Source organism: Mesoplodon densirostris, chromosome 12 (genome assembly GCF_025265405.1).
Source record: "Mesoplodon densirostris isolate mMesDen1 chromosome 12, mMesDen1 primary haplotype, whole genome shotgun sequence".
NCBI classification, from domain to species: Eukaryota; Metazoa; Chordata; class Mammalia; order Artiodactyla; family Ziphiidae; genus Mesoplodon; species Mesoplodon densirostris.
The window spans coordinates 80941233-80962086 of NC_082672.1; the positions used below are offsets into that span (position 1 = coordinate 80941233).

The 20854-nt window shown below is 36.9% G+C and overlaps 1 protein-coding gene across 2 annotated transcripts in view; it reads left to right on the forward strand.

Moving 5' to 3' along the window:
• The window catches only part of RIMS1 (regulating synaptic membrane exocytosis 1), a 480747-nt gene that overhangs the window by 190160 nt on the left and 269733 nt on the right, over nt 1–20854 (forward strand). The window contains exons 3-4 of one of the 2 annotated variants that reach the window (XM_060114420.1): nt 13918–14131; nt 16103–16114. In XM_060114420.1, the coding sequence (XP_059970403.1) occupies nt 13918–14131; nt 16103–16114 (226 nt within the window). The remainder of the gene's footprint in view (nt 1–13917; nt 14132–16102; nt 16115–20854) is intronic. The other variant, XM_060114421.1, reaches the window with a different exon arrangement.

Sequence of the window (20854 nt, forward strand, 5' to 3'; positions counted from 1 at the left end):
TTTTTTTCTAATAAGTTATACCTCCTGCTGATTGGTCTGGTTTGATTTTAACACATTCAATATTTTCAAGAAAAACAGTTTCAACAACTAAGAATTAAATGTATTGATAAAAATAAAAATCTTTAGTGCCATCTGCTGGACATTTGCAATAAGTCAAAAGTATACTCATTTTCAAGACTCAGTATGGTCTTAAACACAAACTGAAAAATATTTTTTTCACCTGTAGTAATATTTTAAATTACTCAACAATATCTGGGGTAAATTTCTGAATTACTGAAATGTTTAGAATAGGTATAGTATTATATATATATATATATATATATATATATATATATATATGCATGTATTATAGATTCATTGTATGTATATATTATTACAACCTTTCTTTGAGAGTAAAGTTTTTTACAGACTTTATTTTGTAGAGCACTTCTAGGCTGACAGCAAAATCTAGGGGAAGGTGCAGAGATTTCCCGTGTACCTCCTGCCTCCACGCATGCACAGACTCCTCCCCCATTGTCAACATCCCCCATCCCCGCCAGGTGCATCTGTTTCAAGTGATGCCCTACAATGACACATCAGTATCACCCAGAGTCCGCAGTTTACCTTAGGGTTCACCCTTGGTGCTGTTCATCCTATGGGTTTGACCAGATGTATAATGAGATGTCTCCACCACTATAATATCATGCAGAGTAGTTTGACTGCCCTAAAAATCCTCTGGGATCCACCTATTCAACCCTCTCTCCCTGCAACCCCTCCTATGATAATTTTTAAAACCTACAAATCCTAACATGTATATATCTGTGATTCATAGAATTGTAAGTTTTAAACAATGGTGGATATCACATTAAATTATATAACATAATAGTTACATTTTCAGCATATCTTCACACAAGCAGTCCTCCAAATTTTGCATTTATAATTAAAATTTAATTATGTGATGAAGATTATTTTTAACAAGTAATATGAAGGATGAAGGATGTATAAAAAATGCCTTCATTTTCTAATTTAACCTTAATGTAGGATCTCTACTATATTATAGTCCTCAGATAATCTACACCAGGATTACCTGAGTTGACAATTTAAAAGGCAGGTTAAAGGCAGGATAAATCCTGGGATTTATCCCACACCTACTGACTCAGAAGCACCTGAGGTGAAGGTGCACTTTCATAAGCCCATTAGATAATTTTGATACCTACTATGCTTGAGAACACCAAGGAAACGTCCCTCACAAATCAGTAACTTTCCATTCCTTCAGCCATATTCAAATAAGCATCTGAAGATAGGAAGGTATAGTGGAAAGTTGGAAATACAGGACCTAATTATTCACAAACCAGTTTTACGACCTTATGTAAGTAACTTAAAGTATGGGCCTAGGTTTTCCCATTTATAAAATGAGATCCTTGTGCCCAGAGATCTTCAAAGTCCCTCGTGTGTCTCTATTTTCCTAAATCTCAATATTTCCATTTAAAACCAGGTTTTGGAATCTTTCCTTTATCTTTTCTCACTCTGAGAATGGGGTTCAAATGATTCCAAAGTTGTGAACCCCAAGTCCTAGCAAAGAAGCAAGGGGCTTGGTTCAAATCTGTACAGCCGGATTTCTTTCTTTAGGAGGGGTGTGCCACGTGTCTGGGGGGATCTTAGTTCCCCGGCCAGGGATAGAACCAGGGCCCTCTGCAATGAAAGCCTGGAGTCCTAACCACTGGACCGCCAGGGAATTCTCTACACCTGGATTTCTTAAATGTCAGGAACCATTCACAAGGGTTGAAAAAGAAAACAAAGGTGAAATGTAGGATAATTCGAACTTGTATCAAAAGAAAGCTAACACGGTCATATAGAGAATTAGTATATTGTAGTCCTACAGATCAGTGAAAAATTAACCTAAGTAAATTTAGATTAAGTTATTGATAAATTAAAGGTTTATAATACTTGTTAGGGGTTCAAGTTGCAAAAGGCAGTTCACGGCTGGAAGGAAAATACACTGCTGTGAAAGTAATCTCTCTTGAATTATATGAATTTGCAGTTGTAATCATTTCCTTTTGAAGAAAGGAAATACATATGCCAAACACCTGTAAAAAGCTTGTTACATTATATATGTTTAATATAGTCTGAAAACGTTGCAAAAATACACTTACACATTTTAACCAAGACTAGTTGTTCCTCTAAGTAACAAAAAAATGCTTAATTTAGTCAAGAATAATAGCAAATCATAAACCTTTCTTAATTTTGTGAATAGAGTCTAGAAGTTTACATTTTGTTAAAATAAATCAAGTTTTATTTTCATGATCAAATTACATTACAATTTTTTTTCAGATTTCAGCATGATGTCTTTTTCTAATTGAAGTATAGTTGATTTACAATACTATATTTATGTTTATTTATATGATATTTCAGGCCAACAGCATAGTGATTCAATATTTTTATAGATTATACTCCATTTAAAGTTATTACCAAATAGTGGCTATATTTCCCTGTGCTTCACAATATATCCTTGTAGTTTATTAATTTTATACATAGTAGGTTGTATCTCTTAGTCTCCTGTTCCTATCTTGACCCTCCCCCATTCCTCTTCCCACTGGTAACTACTAATTTGTTCTCTATAACTGTGAGCCTCTTTCTGTTTTGTTATATCCATTAATTTGTTTTATTTTTTTAATTCCACATATAAGTTATATCATACAGTATTTGTCTTTGTCTGACTTATTTCATTAAGGATAATATTCCCTAGGTCCGTCTTCCTGGTTGCAAATGACAGAATTTCATTCTTTTTTATGACTAATATTCCATTAAATAGATAAGTGATAGATAGATAGATAGATAGATGTGATATATATTACTTCTTATTTATCCATTCATCTCTTGATGGACTAAGGTTGCTTCCATATCTTGGCTATTCTCAATAATGCTGCTATGAACAGTGGGGTGTGTGTATCTTTTCAAATTAGTGGTGTTTTTGTATTTTTCAGGTATGTATACTGAGGAGTGAGATTGCTGGATCATGTGGTAGCTTTATTTTTAGTTTTTTGGGAAACCTCCTTACTGTTTTCCACAGTGGCTACACCAATTTACATTCCTACCAACAGTGTACCTTAGGCTTTGAAGAGAAAAAAATAAACTCTAATGTAGGGAGGATGATCTCCATATACCAAAGAAAAGAACCATTTTCTGAATCATTTATCTGAATAATTTATCTGAATCATTTATCGTTACCAAAAAAACCATTTATCAAAAAGCCTTAAATAAAGTAATAAATTAAGTGAAACTCATATCTTCTTATGTTGTTTTATGTTGTTTTCTTTGTACCCCCAGGGACTCAAACAGTGCCTGTTGTACAGTTGGAGCTCAATAAATGTTTGTTGAATAGCTGTTTGTAAGATTCTACTGTGTTTGGTAACTAGGGAGAAAATCTGATGCAATGGTAGGTCTAAGGTATATGAGAAGGGTTTGTGAGAGATGCTGGTAGATAATTGGGAGCAAGGAGAATCACCTTGGATCCCAGGATAAGGAATGGATTACCTTAGAAATGATATTTTAGCAGCCAATTGACGTGATTTGTTCAGTTTATTAGACAGTATGAAAGATGAACCAGAGTGAGGGAACTCATTGGCCAGAGCCTAGTTAAAAAGTCGATGAAATAATGCAAACTAAGAATAATGAAGGTCTTCATCACAGGTGGTAGATTGGTCTGTGCATCTCATCAGCACAGAGGGAAGGTTTTTTGTGTGTGTTTGTTTGATTGTATGTGTGTCTTGTATCTGAGTCTGAAGTTTACCTTGATTTGTGGTCTTGCAATTTGTTTACTAGATGAAAAGGGCTGTACAGACACAAATACATATATGTGTATGTGAGTTTCTTAGGGGACAGCATCTATCAAAAGAAATTTCCTGATGGAGGCTAAATGCTTCCTATTGTGGGCATTAGGGGTGCTTAGTGTTTGGGGAGAGAGGGAGAGGGAGAGAGGGAGAGAGAGAGAGAGAGAGAGAGAATGAATGAAGGTGAATGAGAATTCCTAGACTCAGCTATTGCTCACTTCAGGTGCAGTGGAAGGAATTAAGAAATTTGACCTAAATCAGAGGAATGTAAATAAAGTGGAAGACTGACCCTCACAACCTCTGTTCCAGACTCCTTCCAGGGAGTGTTATGAAGAAGCCAGAAACCTAACAACTAAATTCCGTGGATTCTCTTGCAGCTGGAATCCTTGATGTGATTTAGGATCCCCTAGTCCAATGTACGGGGCTGAGACTTGAACTGAACCTGAGTAAAAGGAGGGTCACGCGGCATCTGGGCGTTGATCTTGCTGGTCTCTTTAGCGGCTCAGTGTGACTGTGGGGGTGGAGTCCAGACAAGAGCATCTCAGCCGAGGAGGTGGGGCTCCAGCCATTTGGACACTGGCTTTCTGATTCTACAGCAGCGGTCCCCAACCTTTTTGGCACAAGGGACTGGTTTCATGGAAGACAGTTTTTCCACGGACGGAGGTGGGGAATGGTTCAGGCAGTAAGGCGAGCGATGGAGAGCGGCAGATGAAGTTTCACTCGCTCACCCACCACTCACCTCCCGCTGTGCGGCCCGGGACCCCTGTTCTTACAGCTTCCTGGCTGGGGAACTTTCAGTAGCTGGTTTTATGCTTTTGTTTTGGAGATCATTCCTGGAGATCAGACCCAGAACCCACTTCTATCCCCTTCCAACAGTTTTCTAGCACCAAATTCTGTTACTTAACTTTTTTGCTTAAAAGGCTGGGATGTTTTTTATTTTCAACTCAATTCTGACACAAGGGACCATTCTTTCCAAGCATCATTTTTTAAAAAAATTAGTCACCACTGGAGTGCACTGGAATTTTACTGCCCCTCTGTTACAGAGTAGAATCAAAGAGACAGTTTCACAAAAAAGGGGACAATTGTGTTTTGGGACCAAGAAGCCATTTTTTAACTGCACCTGTGTTTTGACTTCATGGTCAGTTATGTATAATTGTCAGGCTGTCATTCACTAGAACATACACAGTGGGTGCTTGTTTGCGGATACACAAAGACTCTAAAAGGTGATTTGGTTTCAACTACATTTCTGAGATATTTGGGTGCATTCATAATTATTTTACTATTATCTTAGCATGCTTTCCTATTTCTTTGCTTAAGTACTTGTATTAATACCACCATGAGCCAGATTTTTATTATTTCAGAGAACAGTTCAAGTTCCAACTCATCTAGGAAAATGTTTTTGACCAGCTAAGCCAAATAAATCTCCCTGATCCTTTCACCCAGAATTATTATTTTGTAGAGAACAATGTCTTTCCGTTCTTTATGTATGTTGCCGTAAACTGCTAATTTATGTTTACATATAACTTACCTTCTAAGCACAGTGTACATACCTTGGAGTCAAGAAGTGTGCTTTAGAGATGAGGTTAGTGTGAGTTTTTCAACAATAGAGTTTGACGTCAAAAATTTCTAAAACAAGCCTCCAAGGTATCAGGCTAGCCAATGTTTAATTTTAGTCACTGTCAGGGCCCCCTCCTGTACATCCCTCAGGTCTTTGGAGGCACTTAAGTGATCCAGCCTTCTCAGAAGAACTCTCCTGGCTTTAACCTCCCCATCACTATTGGCATGGGCCTTTGATCGTGCCTTGTTGTATGTGTTCTGTGCCAAGGTTGGGAAAGGAAATATAGACCATGCTTGCTTTTCTCAGTACCCTTGTATGTATGTCCCAAAGCAGTTCTCCACCTCAGGTGCTACATGCGAACTGCTCTGGTCTCTGCCCCTCCCTTCCTCTTGGAGAAAGTCCTCACCTTCCTTCGGGACCTGTAACTTGGGCTTTTGAAACTTCAAAGCCCTGGTTCCCATCCCCTCCTACTGCAGAAAAATGTAGCCTAGACTTCAGCAAGGAGATTCGGGAAGAAAGGTGGGATTTTGGTCCTCTAGCTTCTGACCACTTTGGGGATGGAGGAAGGAGAAACACAAAACAGAAGTAAATGAGGCACCGTGTCAATTAACAGAGATTCCTCTTCACTCCCCCAACACCAGTCACTCGGCATCTATCTGTGTGCCCTATTTATAGTAAGTGATCAACAAATACACATTAACTGGTAAGGACGTTATTAATAACTTCCCGCTTAAATGATTTATTTTGCATTATAGGATTATATATATATATATATATATATATATATATATTCTTTTTTTTTTTTTTTGAAATTTGTTTTGGCTACACCAAGTGGCTTGCAGGATCTTTGTTCCCTGACCAGGGATTGAACCAGCACCCTTGGTAGTGAGAGCACAGAGTCCTAACCACTGGACCACCAGGGAATTCCCAGGATGATATTTATATTTTAGATGTATAGAGAATGATATTTAGTTTTATAGGCATCCATCTTTATTTCCTTCAAATATGTGCCATTAACCACCCAAACAACTTGTTTACAACTGGAATCGTGGAGTTTCTTGAATTGATTACACAGATATTAAAATAATACAATGATTGTTACATAGTGAAACAATGGAAAAAATCACATCCATGGAAAAAACCAAGGTTTCTATATCAATGCTCTTCTTCTGATAGCATTGCATATTTTAGAATGCAATTCTAAATTTTCTTTGTAGAAAATTTAAATCAGATTTGTGATCATATATTTTGTCAACCTTGCTGATCAATAAGAATATCTTGTTAATTCTAAAATTGAAATGTACAAATAAATATCACAAAAAGATTCTACATTTGCAGTCCTTCATTTACTGTAATACCATATAGTCAAATATGAATTTCCATGCATTATTCATAATAGAACACTGTCACATATTTGATATGGATTAAAGCATTAAAACAACAGATACAAGAAATAAATATACTATTTATGGTTTCAGTACCAGCATCCTGATTCCAAAAGCAAATTTTATTATGAGGACAACATCTTGACAGTGAGTGATATCAGAGTGATGTGAGGGGAATACAGATTGAGAAAAGGGCATGAAGGTTGGTTTTTTTTTTTTTTTTCCTCTTCTTTTTTTGTGGTACACGGGCCTCGCACTGCTGTGGCCTCTCCCGTTGCAGAGCACAGGCTCCGGATGCGCAGGCCCAGTGGCCATGGCTCATGGGCCCAGCCTCTCCGCGGCATGTGGGATCCTCCCGGACTGGGGCACGAACCCGTGTCCCCTGCATTGGCAGGCAGACTCTCAACCACTGCGCCACCAGGGAAGCCCCCTGAAGGTTGTTTTTTTAAGAGATAGTTTAGTAGAGCACCACACAGGGTTATGAAATAAGTAGATTTTGAAGAAGTGGGAGTCATGAAGGCCGCTCCTCCCTCCCTCCCTGCCTTCCCTCCTGCTTTTCTTTCATAATTTCTGCTGGTAAAAAGGAGGAGTACACTGGGAAATAAGTCAGAGAGGTTGATGGGGACTTGGGTTGGGCTTTTTCTTTCATTGCAGAATAAGGGAGTCCTGTCTATAGGTAGAGGAAGAAGCCCAGGAAGAAAGAGGTGTGAGGATGTAACATGAGTTCTGTGCTGAGAAACAGCACAATCTTGCTTCTTTCATTCTGCTCCCTGTGGTGATATCCAAACCAGTCATATGAGCATGGCCCATTGCTGGAACCAAGAAAGAATTTTAAATACACACAAGAAAAGGGTATAGATGCATCCAGGCCACCAAGACGTGGCATCCAGGTGGGTATGAGTCCTGGCCAGGTCTGAGTGATGCCTGTGCGGGGAGGCACTTAGGTACATACTTCTGCGAGGAGAGCTCTGTCCCCTGGTGGCTCTCGTCCTTAGGAACTACTCTGTGGGCTGGATTTTTCCCCACTTTTGTTGAGACTGGAAGAGAACGCCCCTCTAAGGCATCCTATGGAGAAAGTGAGAACCAGAGACCTCACTCTCAGACCCCAATCAAGAAGCCTCATCTCACCAACCCTCTTGCTGTGGCCTCTGGGGAAAGAGTCATTGCTTCCCATGCACCTAGCATGCCCTGGGAGATCCCACAGTCTAAGTTGTACCAGCACTTAGTGGACCATCACTGGGTTCCCAAGTCACCAAAATAGCTTTTTGAGTCTTTCAGAAGGGCATAGTCGCTTGAAGTCAATTTTGGGAATAAATACCATAAAGGAGCTGAGAAATGAGGGGAAGTAGAATTGAGTGGAACTATAGCATCTGTAGAAGCATCATGACTGAGCTCATCGGCAGACCTTTTGCTTTTCCATAGTCAGCTTTGTTCACATACCGTCAATTAGCCACGATCGAAAATGGAGATTTCCTCCCCGTGTAGCGCTTTCCTGAGTCCAAAAACACTTTCATTTGCAAGTTGAATCTGCATTTATTCTCATGCTTTCTGTGAGCTCAATAAAAGATCTGAAGTATGTGAAATTATTTATGCATTTATTTTTAATTTTTTTTATTTTTATACAATTTTTAAAGATTATACTCCATTTACAGTTCTTACTAAATATTGGCTATATTCCCCGTGTTGTACAGTACATCCTTGCAGCCCATCTTACACCCAGGAGTTCATACTTCTTACTCCCCCTCCCCTGTATTTCCCCTCCCCCATCCCCAGTGGTAACCATTAATTTGTTCTCTAACTGTGAGTCTGCTTCTTTTATGTTATATTCACTAGTTTGTAGTATTTCTTACATTCCACATACAAGTGGTATCATACAGTATTTGACTTTATCTGTCCGACTTATTTTACTTTATTTTATTGGTCACACCATGCAGCTTGCAGGATCTTAGTTCCATTACCAGGGATTAAACCCAGGCCCTGGCAGTGACAGTGCCGAGCCCTAACCACTGGACCACCAGGGAATTCCCTGTCTGATTTATTTTGCTTAGCATAATGTCCTCCAAGTCCATCCATGTTGCTGCAAATTGCAAAATTTCTTTCTTTTTTATGGCTGAGTAATATTCCATTGTATATATGCCACATCTTCTTTATCCATTCATCTGTTGATGGATGCATAGCTTGCTTCCATGTCTTGGCAACTGTAAATAATGCTGCTATGAACACTGAGGTGCATGTATCTTTTCAAATTAGTGGGGTTTTTTTTGTTTTTTTTCAGATATATAGCCAGAAGTGGCATTGCCAGATCATATGATAGCTCTATTTTTTAGTTTTTTGAGAAACCTCCACACTGTTTTCCACAGTGTCTGAACCAATTTACATTCCCACCAAAAGGGTACAAGGGTTCCCTTTTCTCCACACCCTCTCCAGCATTTGTTATTTGTGTTCTTTTTGATCATGGCCATTCTGACAGGTGCGAGGTGATATCTCATTGTGGTTTTGATTTGCATTTCCCTGATGATTAGTGATGTTGAGAACTTTTTGTGTACCTGTTGGCCACCTGTATGTTTTCTTTGGAAAAAAATGTCTATTCAGTTCTTCTGCCCATTGTTTAATCGGGTTGTTTTGGTAGTTGAGTTGTATTAGCTGTTTATATATGTTAGATATTAACCCCCTATCAGTCATATCATTTGCAAATATTTTCTCCCATTCAGTAGGTTATCTTTGCATTTTGTCGATGGTTTCCTTTGCTTTGCAAAAGCTTTTAAGTATAATTGGGTCCCATTTGTTTATTTTTGCTTTTATTTCCTTTACTTTAGGAGATAGATCCAAAAAAATAATGCTTTGATTTATGTCAAAGAGTGTTCTGCCTACGTTTTCCTCTAGGTGTTTTTTTTTTCTTTTTTCTTTTTTTTTTTTGCGGTATGTGGGCCTCTCACTGTTGTGGCCTCTCCCGTTGCGGAGCACAGGCTCCGGATGCGCAGGCCCAGCGGCCATGGCTCACGGGCCCAGCCGCTCCGCGGCATATGGGATCCTCCCGGACCGGGGCACGAACCCGTATCCCCTGCATCGGCAGGCGGACCCTCAACCACTGCGCCACCAGGGAGGCCCTCCTCTAGGTGTTTTATAGTATCTGGTCTTACACTTAGGTCTCTAAACCATTTTGAGTTTATTTTTTATATGGTGTTAGAGAATACCCTAATATCATTCTTTGACTAAAGTATGCAAAGTTAGAATGATATATTCAGGTAGAAAATAAAGCAAAGCCCCAAACAAAATTAGTTTCACTAAAATGGGAATAATAATACTGTCTACTTCATAAAGTTATTATGTGGTTAAACATATGCATTTCTTCTTAAAATTAGGTTGTATAAATGGTCAACTCTTCTGTGGATTTTAATGCTGTCAAATACATTCACTTTTTCACTTCTTTAATAGCAGTCATTTGTTAGCCAATGAGATACCTAATGAGGTAGAACTAAATTTTTCCTTCTTTATAATATAAAATATTTCATACATACAGGAGTATTATGTAACATATATGTAAAGCATAAAGCAATAAAACAAAACATACATCATACATTCACCATGAAGCTTAAGAAATAAAATATTTCTATTACTTTTGAGGCCCACAGCTGGAAAAATTTCATATCTCCATGAAAAAATATTTATTTGTTGAGTACATTTATTGTTCTGTATGTTTACTGCACTCAACAAGTTAAAACAAGTTTAGTTTACTGGACAGATGTATACATATACATATAGAAACTTGTTCATTGTGTTGTTCAAATCTCCCTATCATTATTTATTTTTGATCTGTCTGATCTGTCAACCACACAGAGAGAGGTGTGTAAAAATATCCTACTCTGATGGTAGATTTCTCTGTCCTAATAGTTTTATCAACTTTTTGGCTTTATATGTTATTATACGCAATCAAGTTTAGAATTGTCACATACAACAGGAAATGAACACTTTTTAACAGTAACACTCTCTTTATCTCAAGTAATGCTTTGTGCCTTACATATTACACCAGTTTTGTTTTGCTCTTGTTGCTGTTTTGTTATTGTTACTCTTTCCTTGGTATACATTTTTTCCATCTTTTTATTTAAAACATTCTGTGCTTTTAGAGTTTGGGTATTTCTCTTCTTAACCTCATTTAACTGAATATTTTAAGTCTAATATGATGAACTTTGTCTTTTCATAATGCTGTAGTCCATTACACTTACTGTGACTCCTGATATGTTGGATTGTTTCTGCCATCACATGCTCTATTTCTAATTGTCTGTGTTTGTTTGTTTCAATTCTTATCTTCTTTGGATTGACTTTTTTCTCATTCCGTGTTTTTCTATCTCCCGATTTGGATGTTATACACTCTACTTCAATTATTTTTGGTGACTGCCTAACTGGAATTTTTATTTTCAGTCACATGTACAAAAGTTAAAACTGAAGTTCTTGCTCACAGAGCCTCCATCCATGTCCCCAGGGCAGCCGTCAGCTTCAGAGCTATGTCATCTCGGAATTACTGCTCCCGTTTCATATTTCTCCTTTGAGGAACTCCATACTCTCTCCTCAGCTCAAACATGAATTAAAAGTTATCCTTTTAAATATTTTATCCAGCATTTCTAGCATTTTTGGCAGTAAGATTTTCCAGGATATTTAGTCTTCAGTATAAACGCATTTGTTTTTGTTTTATCTCAAGACGGACTAAAAAATATATTTATATATATATATGACTTTTCCATTCAACAAAGATGTATTGACTACTACTAAGGGGATGTATGTTTTTATTAGCTTGCTGAACTGTGCATTTCTAACACTATTTACTGTTTGGTAGAAGAGAAGTGTCATGTACAGAAACAGTAATAATATATTGTAGAAATAATATTAAGTAGCCTGTGAGGGACCAGAGGAAACGCTATGAGATTGCATTAGAGAAAGGTTTCATCTCAGTGCTCAGTGCCCTGCACAAATATATTATACAAAGGTTTCCTGAAACAGATGCCTTTTGATTGGACCCTATAGGATGGATGAAAGTCCTTTATGTGTGAATTTTTAAAAGTCAGAAAGACTTTGATTTTCAAGCTGTTATGCCTTAGTATAAATCATATACTAAATCAGGAGTTGACAACCAGGTGCATGGGCTAAATCTGGCCAACCATCTTTTTTTGTGAATAAAGTTTTATTGGAACACAGCCATGCTTACAAGTTACATATTGTCTATGCTACTTTCCTGCTACAGCAGTGCAGCTGAGTAGTTGCCAACCAATATTGCCTGGCCCACAAAGTCTGAAATGTTTACAAACTGGTCTTTTACCATAAAGTTTGCCAGCACCCAAACTAAAACATGTTGTGTATCATTATACATTTATAGGGAAGCTTTTTCTTTAGCTTGGCTTTCTCTTTCATATATATATATATATATATATATATATATATATATATATAATTTAAATATGTTTGACTTGGTGGTTCTCACAATAAATATTTATTCATGCACTCCCTGTCTGCTCAGTGTTTTGGAATGGGTCAAACAGCTCTTCAATAAATTGATCAGATATTCCTGCATGCATTAAATAAAATATCACAATATCCTCTCTGAACTGAAATTAGCTGGCCTTTAAACTGGGAAGGGTTTCAGATTCTAAACTACTTTATGTGCTAGTGCAACTATGTTTGCTTTAATTATGAGAATTAAAATAGAAAAAAGTGTCAGTTGACAAAGCAGGAAAGGGATTTCAGAATTTTTAAAGTAATCATTAAAGTTCTGCTCAAAAGCTGTTGATGTTAAAAGGAAAATATAATGAAAGCCCAGTACTTCAAACACTGAAGTGCTTGGACTTCACTTATTGGATGCAGTTTCCAGGGAGCCCCAGTTCCCCATAGTTATCATAGATGTGGAGCATCACGCTAACTGCCTTAACTGACAATAACATGTGTGTTCTCTGATCCTGGGGAAACTCACATCCAGCAAATGAGCTTAGATACACAGATACCTCTGTTTAGACATTTCCCACGAGTTTTTCTTTTAGTGTAAGAGCCAATGACTCTTAGGCCTGGGACAATTTTCTTAGTTCTCATCAACAAAACGAAGGCTTCCTTTCTCTGGAGAATCACTGGCTGTCATGGTGCTCTATACAGAACATGGAACCATTTCTGTTTGTAGCAGTTTGAGAGAGAGGGGTTTGGACTGATGGGGAGCGGAGGAAACCTCAGTCATATTAAGTGTGAATGTTCTTGGGGAAATGCTTTGCCTCAACATATGTAGTTGCCCGAAGTCCAGCAGTTATAAATAAAGAGTAATAGCAACTCTCATACATATGACCTGGGAGAGATCAAGCAAAACTGGGGCATGGATAAATCTGAATATTTGCAAGGTATGGTTTAGAACTTGTAATGTGATGTGACAGGTCTAAGCTAGCTCAACTGTAACATATATATATATATATATATATATATATATATATATATATATATATATATATATATACATATATATATATACACATACACATACAGGTATATACATATAAACAGTCCAGTCTGTGTACTGTGTGGAATACTTGATGCCACACAGATGTCTCCAGGAATGGAAGTGAAGGAATATACTTCGTGGAAGACAGCTTGCCTAACAATGTAGCTTAAAATAGTCATTTCCCAAGTATGCATCATGCTTCAATCATGGGTCTTGGGACCAACTTACTGTGACAAACTTTTTAAAAACAGTAATCTGTATTAAACTTCAAACAGAATAAGACAGAAAATATCAGAGCACATTCTACAGAGTTAGGCTAAGAATCTTGTATAACGTTTGCCTTATATACACATGATTGTGCTTGTAAGATGTTGAGTCCCAGTCAAAAATACATTGAAAGTCACCTGTCAAAGAAGCAGAGGCACGGAGTGGATACAGGAATTCCACTGTTGGGAAATTATATGGAATGATTATATAGGGTCTATTTATATATGGTTCAGTGCTAATAAGTGCTACTGGAGCTCATAGAAGACAAGCTAATACATTTCTTACCTCTGGTGGTAAGGTTAGGGGGGAAAGTGGCTTCATATATTTTGCTTCAGTTCAAAAGCTAGACGTCTCTCCTGCTACGAAAAAGTGTTTTTGTTCCCGTTTCCAGCATTCCCTTAGCTTGCTCCCATTTTCTCTTCTGCCCAGGAGATTGCATCAACAATTCGAAAGCTATAAGGAACAAGTGAGAAAAATAGGGGAAGAAGCACGGCGTTACCAGGGTGAGCACAAAGACGATGCTCCGACCTGCGGGATATGCCACAAGACCAAGTTCGCCGATGGCTGCGGCCATCTGTGCTCCTACTGCAGCACCAAGTTCTGCGCGCGCTGCGGGGGCCGCGTGTCCCTGCGGTCCAACAACGTGAGTAGAGCTGCCCACGGTGCGCACAGGTGGATGCGCCCCGCCTCCCCCGTGACCAGAGCAGGGGAGAGCAATGCAGATAATTCATAAAAGATGCTTTCTGTATGTGTGTATCTCGATAAATGATTCCCATTCAACACCAACAGATTACCTATGGGAGTAAGTTTATTTTCTGAAGAAAGTAGTTAATGTAGATTTAGTATCATGAATTATGAAACCCTTGAAGCGTGTTACCACCAATTCTTCTTGTACAAAAAAAGCAGAACATAAGAACCTACCTTGAGTTTCTGCAACATATGTTTCAGATTGAACGAAGATAAAATCAAGGTAGATTGTGTGGCATTAAATTTAACCTAATGCAATCATGTATAAAGCAATAATTAGCCTCTGTGAGAGTAACTTCAAATTTGCTATCCTGTTAAAAAAAGAAAAGAGTGCTAAGTCTTATGAAAATTATTTGGATATTTAAAGTGTGTCAAATTTTTAATTTTGGGGGGGAAAGTGGTGGTTTACACTTATATCTTCCTAATTTGGAAAATCACAGTTAAAATTAAAGTGAACCTACCCATCAACATTGTATTCTTTGGTAGTGTATTTGAGTTGTAAGTAGGGTATTATTCTAAAATCTCTTCTAGGGGAATTAAGACATTTAGTAAAATAGATGCATTATTAAACTTAAGATGAGCCTACTATTTTCTTTGTAGCCTTAACTTTTCTGAGCAACAACTTCTTTACCTATGAAACTGTATGGTAGTAATTAATGCATATGGTTGTTATGAGAATTAAAACAATTCAAATCTATGCATTTTTAATTTTTCTTTATGTTCCGTTCTTATGGCCACATATGTTTTCTTTTTTCCTCCTGAAAGTTTTGTGTTTTAGTTAATCCTCGTATGCTACCTTAAAGCCTTTCCAGAACAAGCTTCGATTGAGATCGTGTCTGGTGCATAAAAAGTGCACGGGACCTATTTGTTAAATTTCCCTTCTTTAGTTCTTGAACACACTTTTTGGAATGAATTCTTGCAAATGAGACCTGTGACAGTATTCAAAATATTTAACAACTCATGCAGTAAGGGTACTGTCCAATCTGAAGGGATGCTGACCCTGAACGGTAGGGTGCAAATGGGCTGAGTGCCCATAGCTGTTGAATGCTTTTAACTTCACATTATAGGTTTGAAGCAAGCCAATAACATAGAATCAAACTCATATTTTAAACAGGAGAGGGGTTTAAAGGAAATTGAGCTAAGAGGTACCTATGTTTTTGAGCAGACAAGCAGGCCTAATGTAGTTCATCCATCTTTACTAAACCCATTCAATCTTGGAAAAAAATATTCAAAAAACAAAACAAAACAAAGCACAACTTAAAATATTTAATCTTGGACAAAGGACACAAAACTGTATAAAGTTGTTTTTCTCCTGTGACACTGTAAATTTTGAAATACCTGTTATGAATAAATCTTCCTTGTGGGATAATTTATGGCTAAATGGTTAGCAGATTTCTTTTCTCACTTTTATTTATTACAAACACTTCCCATTCTTAGATTTTTCCAGTTCATAACTATAAATATTTTAAGAGTAATTTGATATAATTATTCATTCAAATTTTATGCATTTTAATATGTCTTTTCAATAATAGGTGGACTAAATATGGTAGTGAATTAAGTTTTCTTTCTGAAGAATGATTTAAATATATATTTAATAATCCAAGTTCTTGAAAGTTCTGAAATTATAGTGCACAACTTTTGTACCTAACATATAGCAGGATCAGTATATGTGTATTTTCAATGAAAGATTGAACAGTGACTATTTTTTGGTAAGAATAAATATTTATTTTTCAAACTACCTGTGCTTTTATACTTTAAAGTAACACGATTGCTTTCTTAAAATCTGTTTATTAATATATGCCTTATTTTTGTTTTTCTCTTCTTTTCCCTCTCTCTTTACTCTGCTTCCTTGGATGCTTTCCCAAAGGAGGACAAAGTGGTTAGAATCCATGATTTCTTTTCTATCGTTTGTTATTACAATGCTGTGAACTTTATTAAGTGAATGTTTCACCTAGTGTTGTTAATCACTATATTTCACAAAGAAATTACATGCTAGGAAGAGCTCATTTGTAGCTCTCATTGAACAATAAAATGAACATCTAGGAGCATTACAGAGTTTTATATTAATAGATAAAGTCTGGGTAGTTTGTGTTCATGGGAACAGTGATATTTTAACATAATTTAAATCATTATGAAACTCATTTGTCCTCTTAGCTCCCTGAGTTTTGAGGATGATCCATCAGCCTTCAGGAACAATAAAGTCTAATGGGCCTTACCTTTCTTATCACCCATTGGATGCATGGCGGGTGATTTGAAACTCTACAGCAGAAGGAATGGGATGTACTGATTTAGTGGAGAGAATGGATAAAATTAAAATCAAGAGCTCAGAATAAAATGATTGTTCTATAGAACACAAGTAGCAGAGTTGTCATATTGAACCACAGTTTTGCTCTTTTCTTCTCCCTCATGCATTGAAATCACTCCTAAGGAAGTAAAAGGTCACCTTTAACTCTTATCAGCCTCGGAAATCACAGAGGGTGTACTCAGTAAGATAGGACACAAGTGGAATCTTACATCAGCCTGCCCTTTGCAGACATACTATACACTTTCATTTGGTGTAAATTACAATTTCCCGATATGAGACTGAGGCAATGAGTATTTTGGGTTCAATATATCAACTCAGCTGCCTCTGTTCAACTGTTTTAAAGTTTAGAAATCATACTGCAGTGTGTAGGCAGCAAGCCTGATATTAAGCTGAACATTAACTTGTGTTTTTAAACTTGATGTTAGTATATGTTCATAAGTTTTCTTCTATGAAAAAGAAATCAGGTTGAAAATTATATAGGGTAGTTATTTTCACTAAATGTGTTTGCTTGTACCATTGGTGGTACGTGAGATCATTTTAGGGGCTATTATTTTAATGCAGTACTGGTTTCCCCCACTATCTGAAAATAGAGATTTTCTACAAAACATTTTGTAAGACCAAATGGCATAAAGGGAAGAAACAATTACCTCTGGACATATCTTGTTAATGAATGCACAAAATAAATCAGATAAGGCACAGGTGCCCACAGACACATTTCAAAGCTGTGGTGGCTGGATGCTGGGATGTTAAGTGTGGTCCCCGGAGAAGGAGCTTGGCAGGGCTGCTCTCTCTGCTCTGGGTGTGTGCTACCTCTATAACAGCTCACTCCAAAACACGGAACGCTATTTTCACATCTCACCTTTTTTCATAAAAGTGAAAATCCTCTTTGGATTTCTTTCATTTAGTGAAAACAGATACTAGTGTAGATCTTTCGTAAAAGCAAAGTGGAGTGAAGGGAACTTTTAAAAAGTGGGGGATATGCGTAATGTATTGTATTAGGAAAAAAAACATAATTAGACTATCACACTTTCAGTTTCATGAACACTACTTTGGATGAGTCTACATGTGAAATGTAGGTAATTTTAAAATCCTTTAAAGAATAAAAGTTTAAGTACATAAATAATGCTGGTGTTGTGCAGACTTCAGCTACTTCCATAGGGCTGGCCAGATTGATTGTTCCCATACAGGTAGGGTATTTGTGCTTGTTATGATGACTGACTCTGTAATAAGAATTCAGGGGGATTTTGTGGTTGTCAGTCAAAAATAGAATGAAAAAAACATGTAAAATACAATCGCTTTCAATTATTATCTTCACTTTGATTAGAACGCATATGTCTACCACTTATGTTTAAGTACTTCATCAGAATTTCATTAAAATGCTTCCTAGCTGATTGAGGTTGATGATGAATTTCCTTTTTGGTCCAAGGAAACTGAAGCCAGATTTTGTCTTAGTTGTGTTAAAGAGAATAGCCAAGTATTAAGCAAAGTATTTGATTGCTATTTCTTTCCCTATTACTCTGAGATCTTTTATTTTTCATAGAGAAATTATAATTTACAGATGTGTGGAGGGGGTGCTTTTATGAGAGGAAAGCAAAGACTAATAAGGATGAATAAAACTTTCCTAAAAGGAATCTCCATCTTGTTCAAGAGAATAATGATGAGGTCTACTTAGTTTGTTAAATTGGTGAATAAAGTGACTAAAATACTAGTGTATGTGACATGAAGACCTAAGGATAGCTAAGACGTAAATATTTCTTTACTGAGTCCAGTGAAAAGTATTAATGATCACATTTTTTGCAGCCTGGCAATATTTTATTTTACAACTTCATTCTTAGTCTGAATCACCTCTGCTAATCTGGGAGACTGTGTACTTATAAAGAAAACAGCTTGTCACGAAGAATCATTTTGCACTTGATGCATGTATAAAATAATCTCATTATAAATTATTACGTGTGTAAAGGGCAAAGTGCACACTCTCAGAGATAAAATGATAATTTTTATTTCATCGAAAGACTTTTCTGAAGCCTAAATATATAGGAATACTGCGGATTTCCCCACAGCCTATTTAAATTGTTTTTTTTTTACATCTTTATTGGAGTATAATTGCTTTACAATGGTGTGTTAGTTTGTGCTTTATAACAAAGTGAATCAGCTGTACATAAACATATATCACCATATCTCCTCCCTCTTTCATCTCCCTCCCATCCTCCCTATCCCACCCCTCTAGGTGGTCACAAAGCACCAAGCTGATCTCCCTGTGCTATGCGGATGCTTCCCACTAGCTAACTATTTTACATCTGGTAGTGTATATATGTCCATGCCATTCTTTCACTTCGTCCCAGCTTCCCCTTCTCCCTCCCCGAGTCCTCAAGTCCATTCTTTACGTCTCTGTCTTTATTTTTGTCATGCTCCTACATTCTTCAGAACCTTTTTTTTTTAATTCCATATATATATGTGTTATCATACAGTATTTGTTTTTCTCTTTCTGACTTCCTTCACTCTGTATGACAGCCTCTAGGTCCATCCACCTCACAACAAATAACTCAATTTTGTTTCTTTTTATGGCTGAGTAATATTCCATTGTATATATGGGCCACATCTTCTTTATCCATTCATCTGTCGATGGACACTTAGGTTGCTTCCATGTCCTGGCTACTGTAAATAGAGCTGCAATGAACATTGTGGTACATGACTCTTTTTGAATTATGTTTCTCTCAGGGTATATGCCCAGTAGTGGGATTGCTGGGTCGTATGGTGGTTCAATTTTTAGTTTTTTAGGGAACTTCCACATTGTTCTCCATAGTGGCTGTATCAATTTACATTCTCACCAACACTGCAAGAGGGTTCCCTTTTCTCCACATCCTCTCCAGCATTTATTATTTGTAGATTTTTTGATGATGGCCATTCCGACTCGTGTGAGGTGATACCTCATTGTAGTTTTGATTTGCATTTCTCTAATGATTAGTGAAGTTGAGCATCCTTTCATGTGTTTGTTGGCAATTTGTATATCTTTTTCGGAGAAATGTCTATCTAGATGTTCTGCCCATTTTTAGGTTTGGTTGTTTGTTTTTTTGATAGTGAGCTGCATGAGCTGCCTGTATACTTTGGGGATTAATCATTTGTCAGTTGCTTCATTGGCAAATATTCTCTCCCATTCTGATGGTTGTCTTTTCATCTTGTTTATGGTTCCCTTTGCTGTGCAAAAGCTTTTAAGTTTCATTAGGTCCCATTTGTTTATTTTTGTTTTTATTTCCATTTCTCTAAGAGGTGGGTCAAAAAGGATCTTGCTGTGATTTATGTCATAGAGTGTTCTGCCTATATTTTCCTCCAAGAGTTTTATAGTGTCTGGCTTTACATTTAGGTCTTTAATCCATTTTGAGTTTATTTTTGTGTATGGTGTTAGGGAGTGTTCTAATTTCATTCTTTTACATGTAGCTGTCCCGTTTAACCAGCACCACTTATTGAAGAGGCTGTCTTTTCTCCATTGGGTATTGTTACCTCCTTTATTAAAGATAACATGACTATATGTGTGTGGGTTTATCTCTGGGCTTTCTATCCTGTTCCATTTATCTATATTTCTGTTTTTGTGCTAGTACCATACTCTCTTGATTATGTAGCTTTGTGGTATAGTCTGAAGTCAGGGAACCTGATTCCTCCAGCTCGGTTTTGCTTTCTCTCAAAATTGCTTTGGCTATTCATGGTCTTTTGTGTTTCCATACAAATTGTGAAATTTTTTGTTCTAGTTCTGTGAAAAATGCCAGTGGTAGTTTGATAGAGCTTGCACTGACTCTGTAGATTACTTTGGGTAGTATCATCATTTTCACAATGTTGATTCTTCCAATCTAAGAGCATGGTATATCTCTCCATCTGTTTGTATCATCTTTAATTTCTTTCATAAGTGTCTTATAGTTTTCTGCATACAGGTCTTTTGTCTCCTTAGGTAGGTTTATTCCTAGGTATTTGCAGTGGTAAATGGGAATGTTTCCTTAATTTCTCTTTCAGATTTTTCATCATTTGTGTATAGGAATGCAAGAGATTTCTGTGCATTAATTTTATATCCTGCTACTTTACCAAGTTCATTGATTAGCTCTAGTAGTTTTCTGGTAGCATCTTTGGGATTTTCTATGTATAGTATCATGTCATCTGCAAACAGTGACAGTTTTACTTCTTCTTTTCCAATTTGGATTCTTTTTATTTCTTTTTTTTCTCTGATTGCTGTGGCTAAAACTTCCATAACTATGTTCAATAGTAGTGGTGAGAGTGGGCAACTTTGTCTTATTCCTCATCTTAGTGGAAATGGTTTCAATTTTTCAC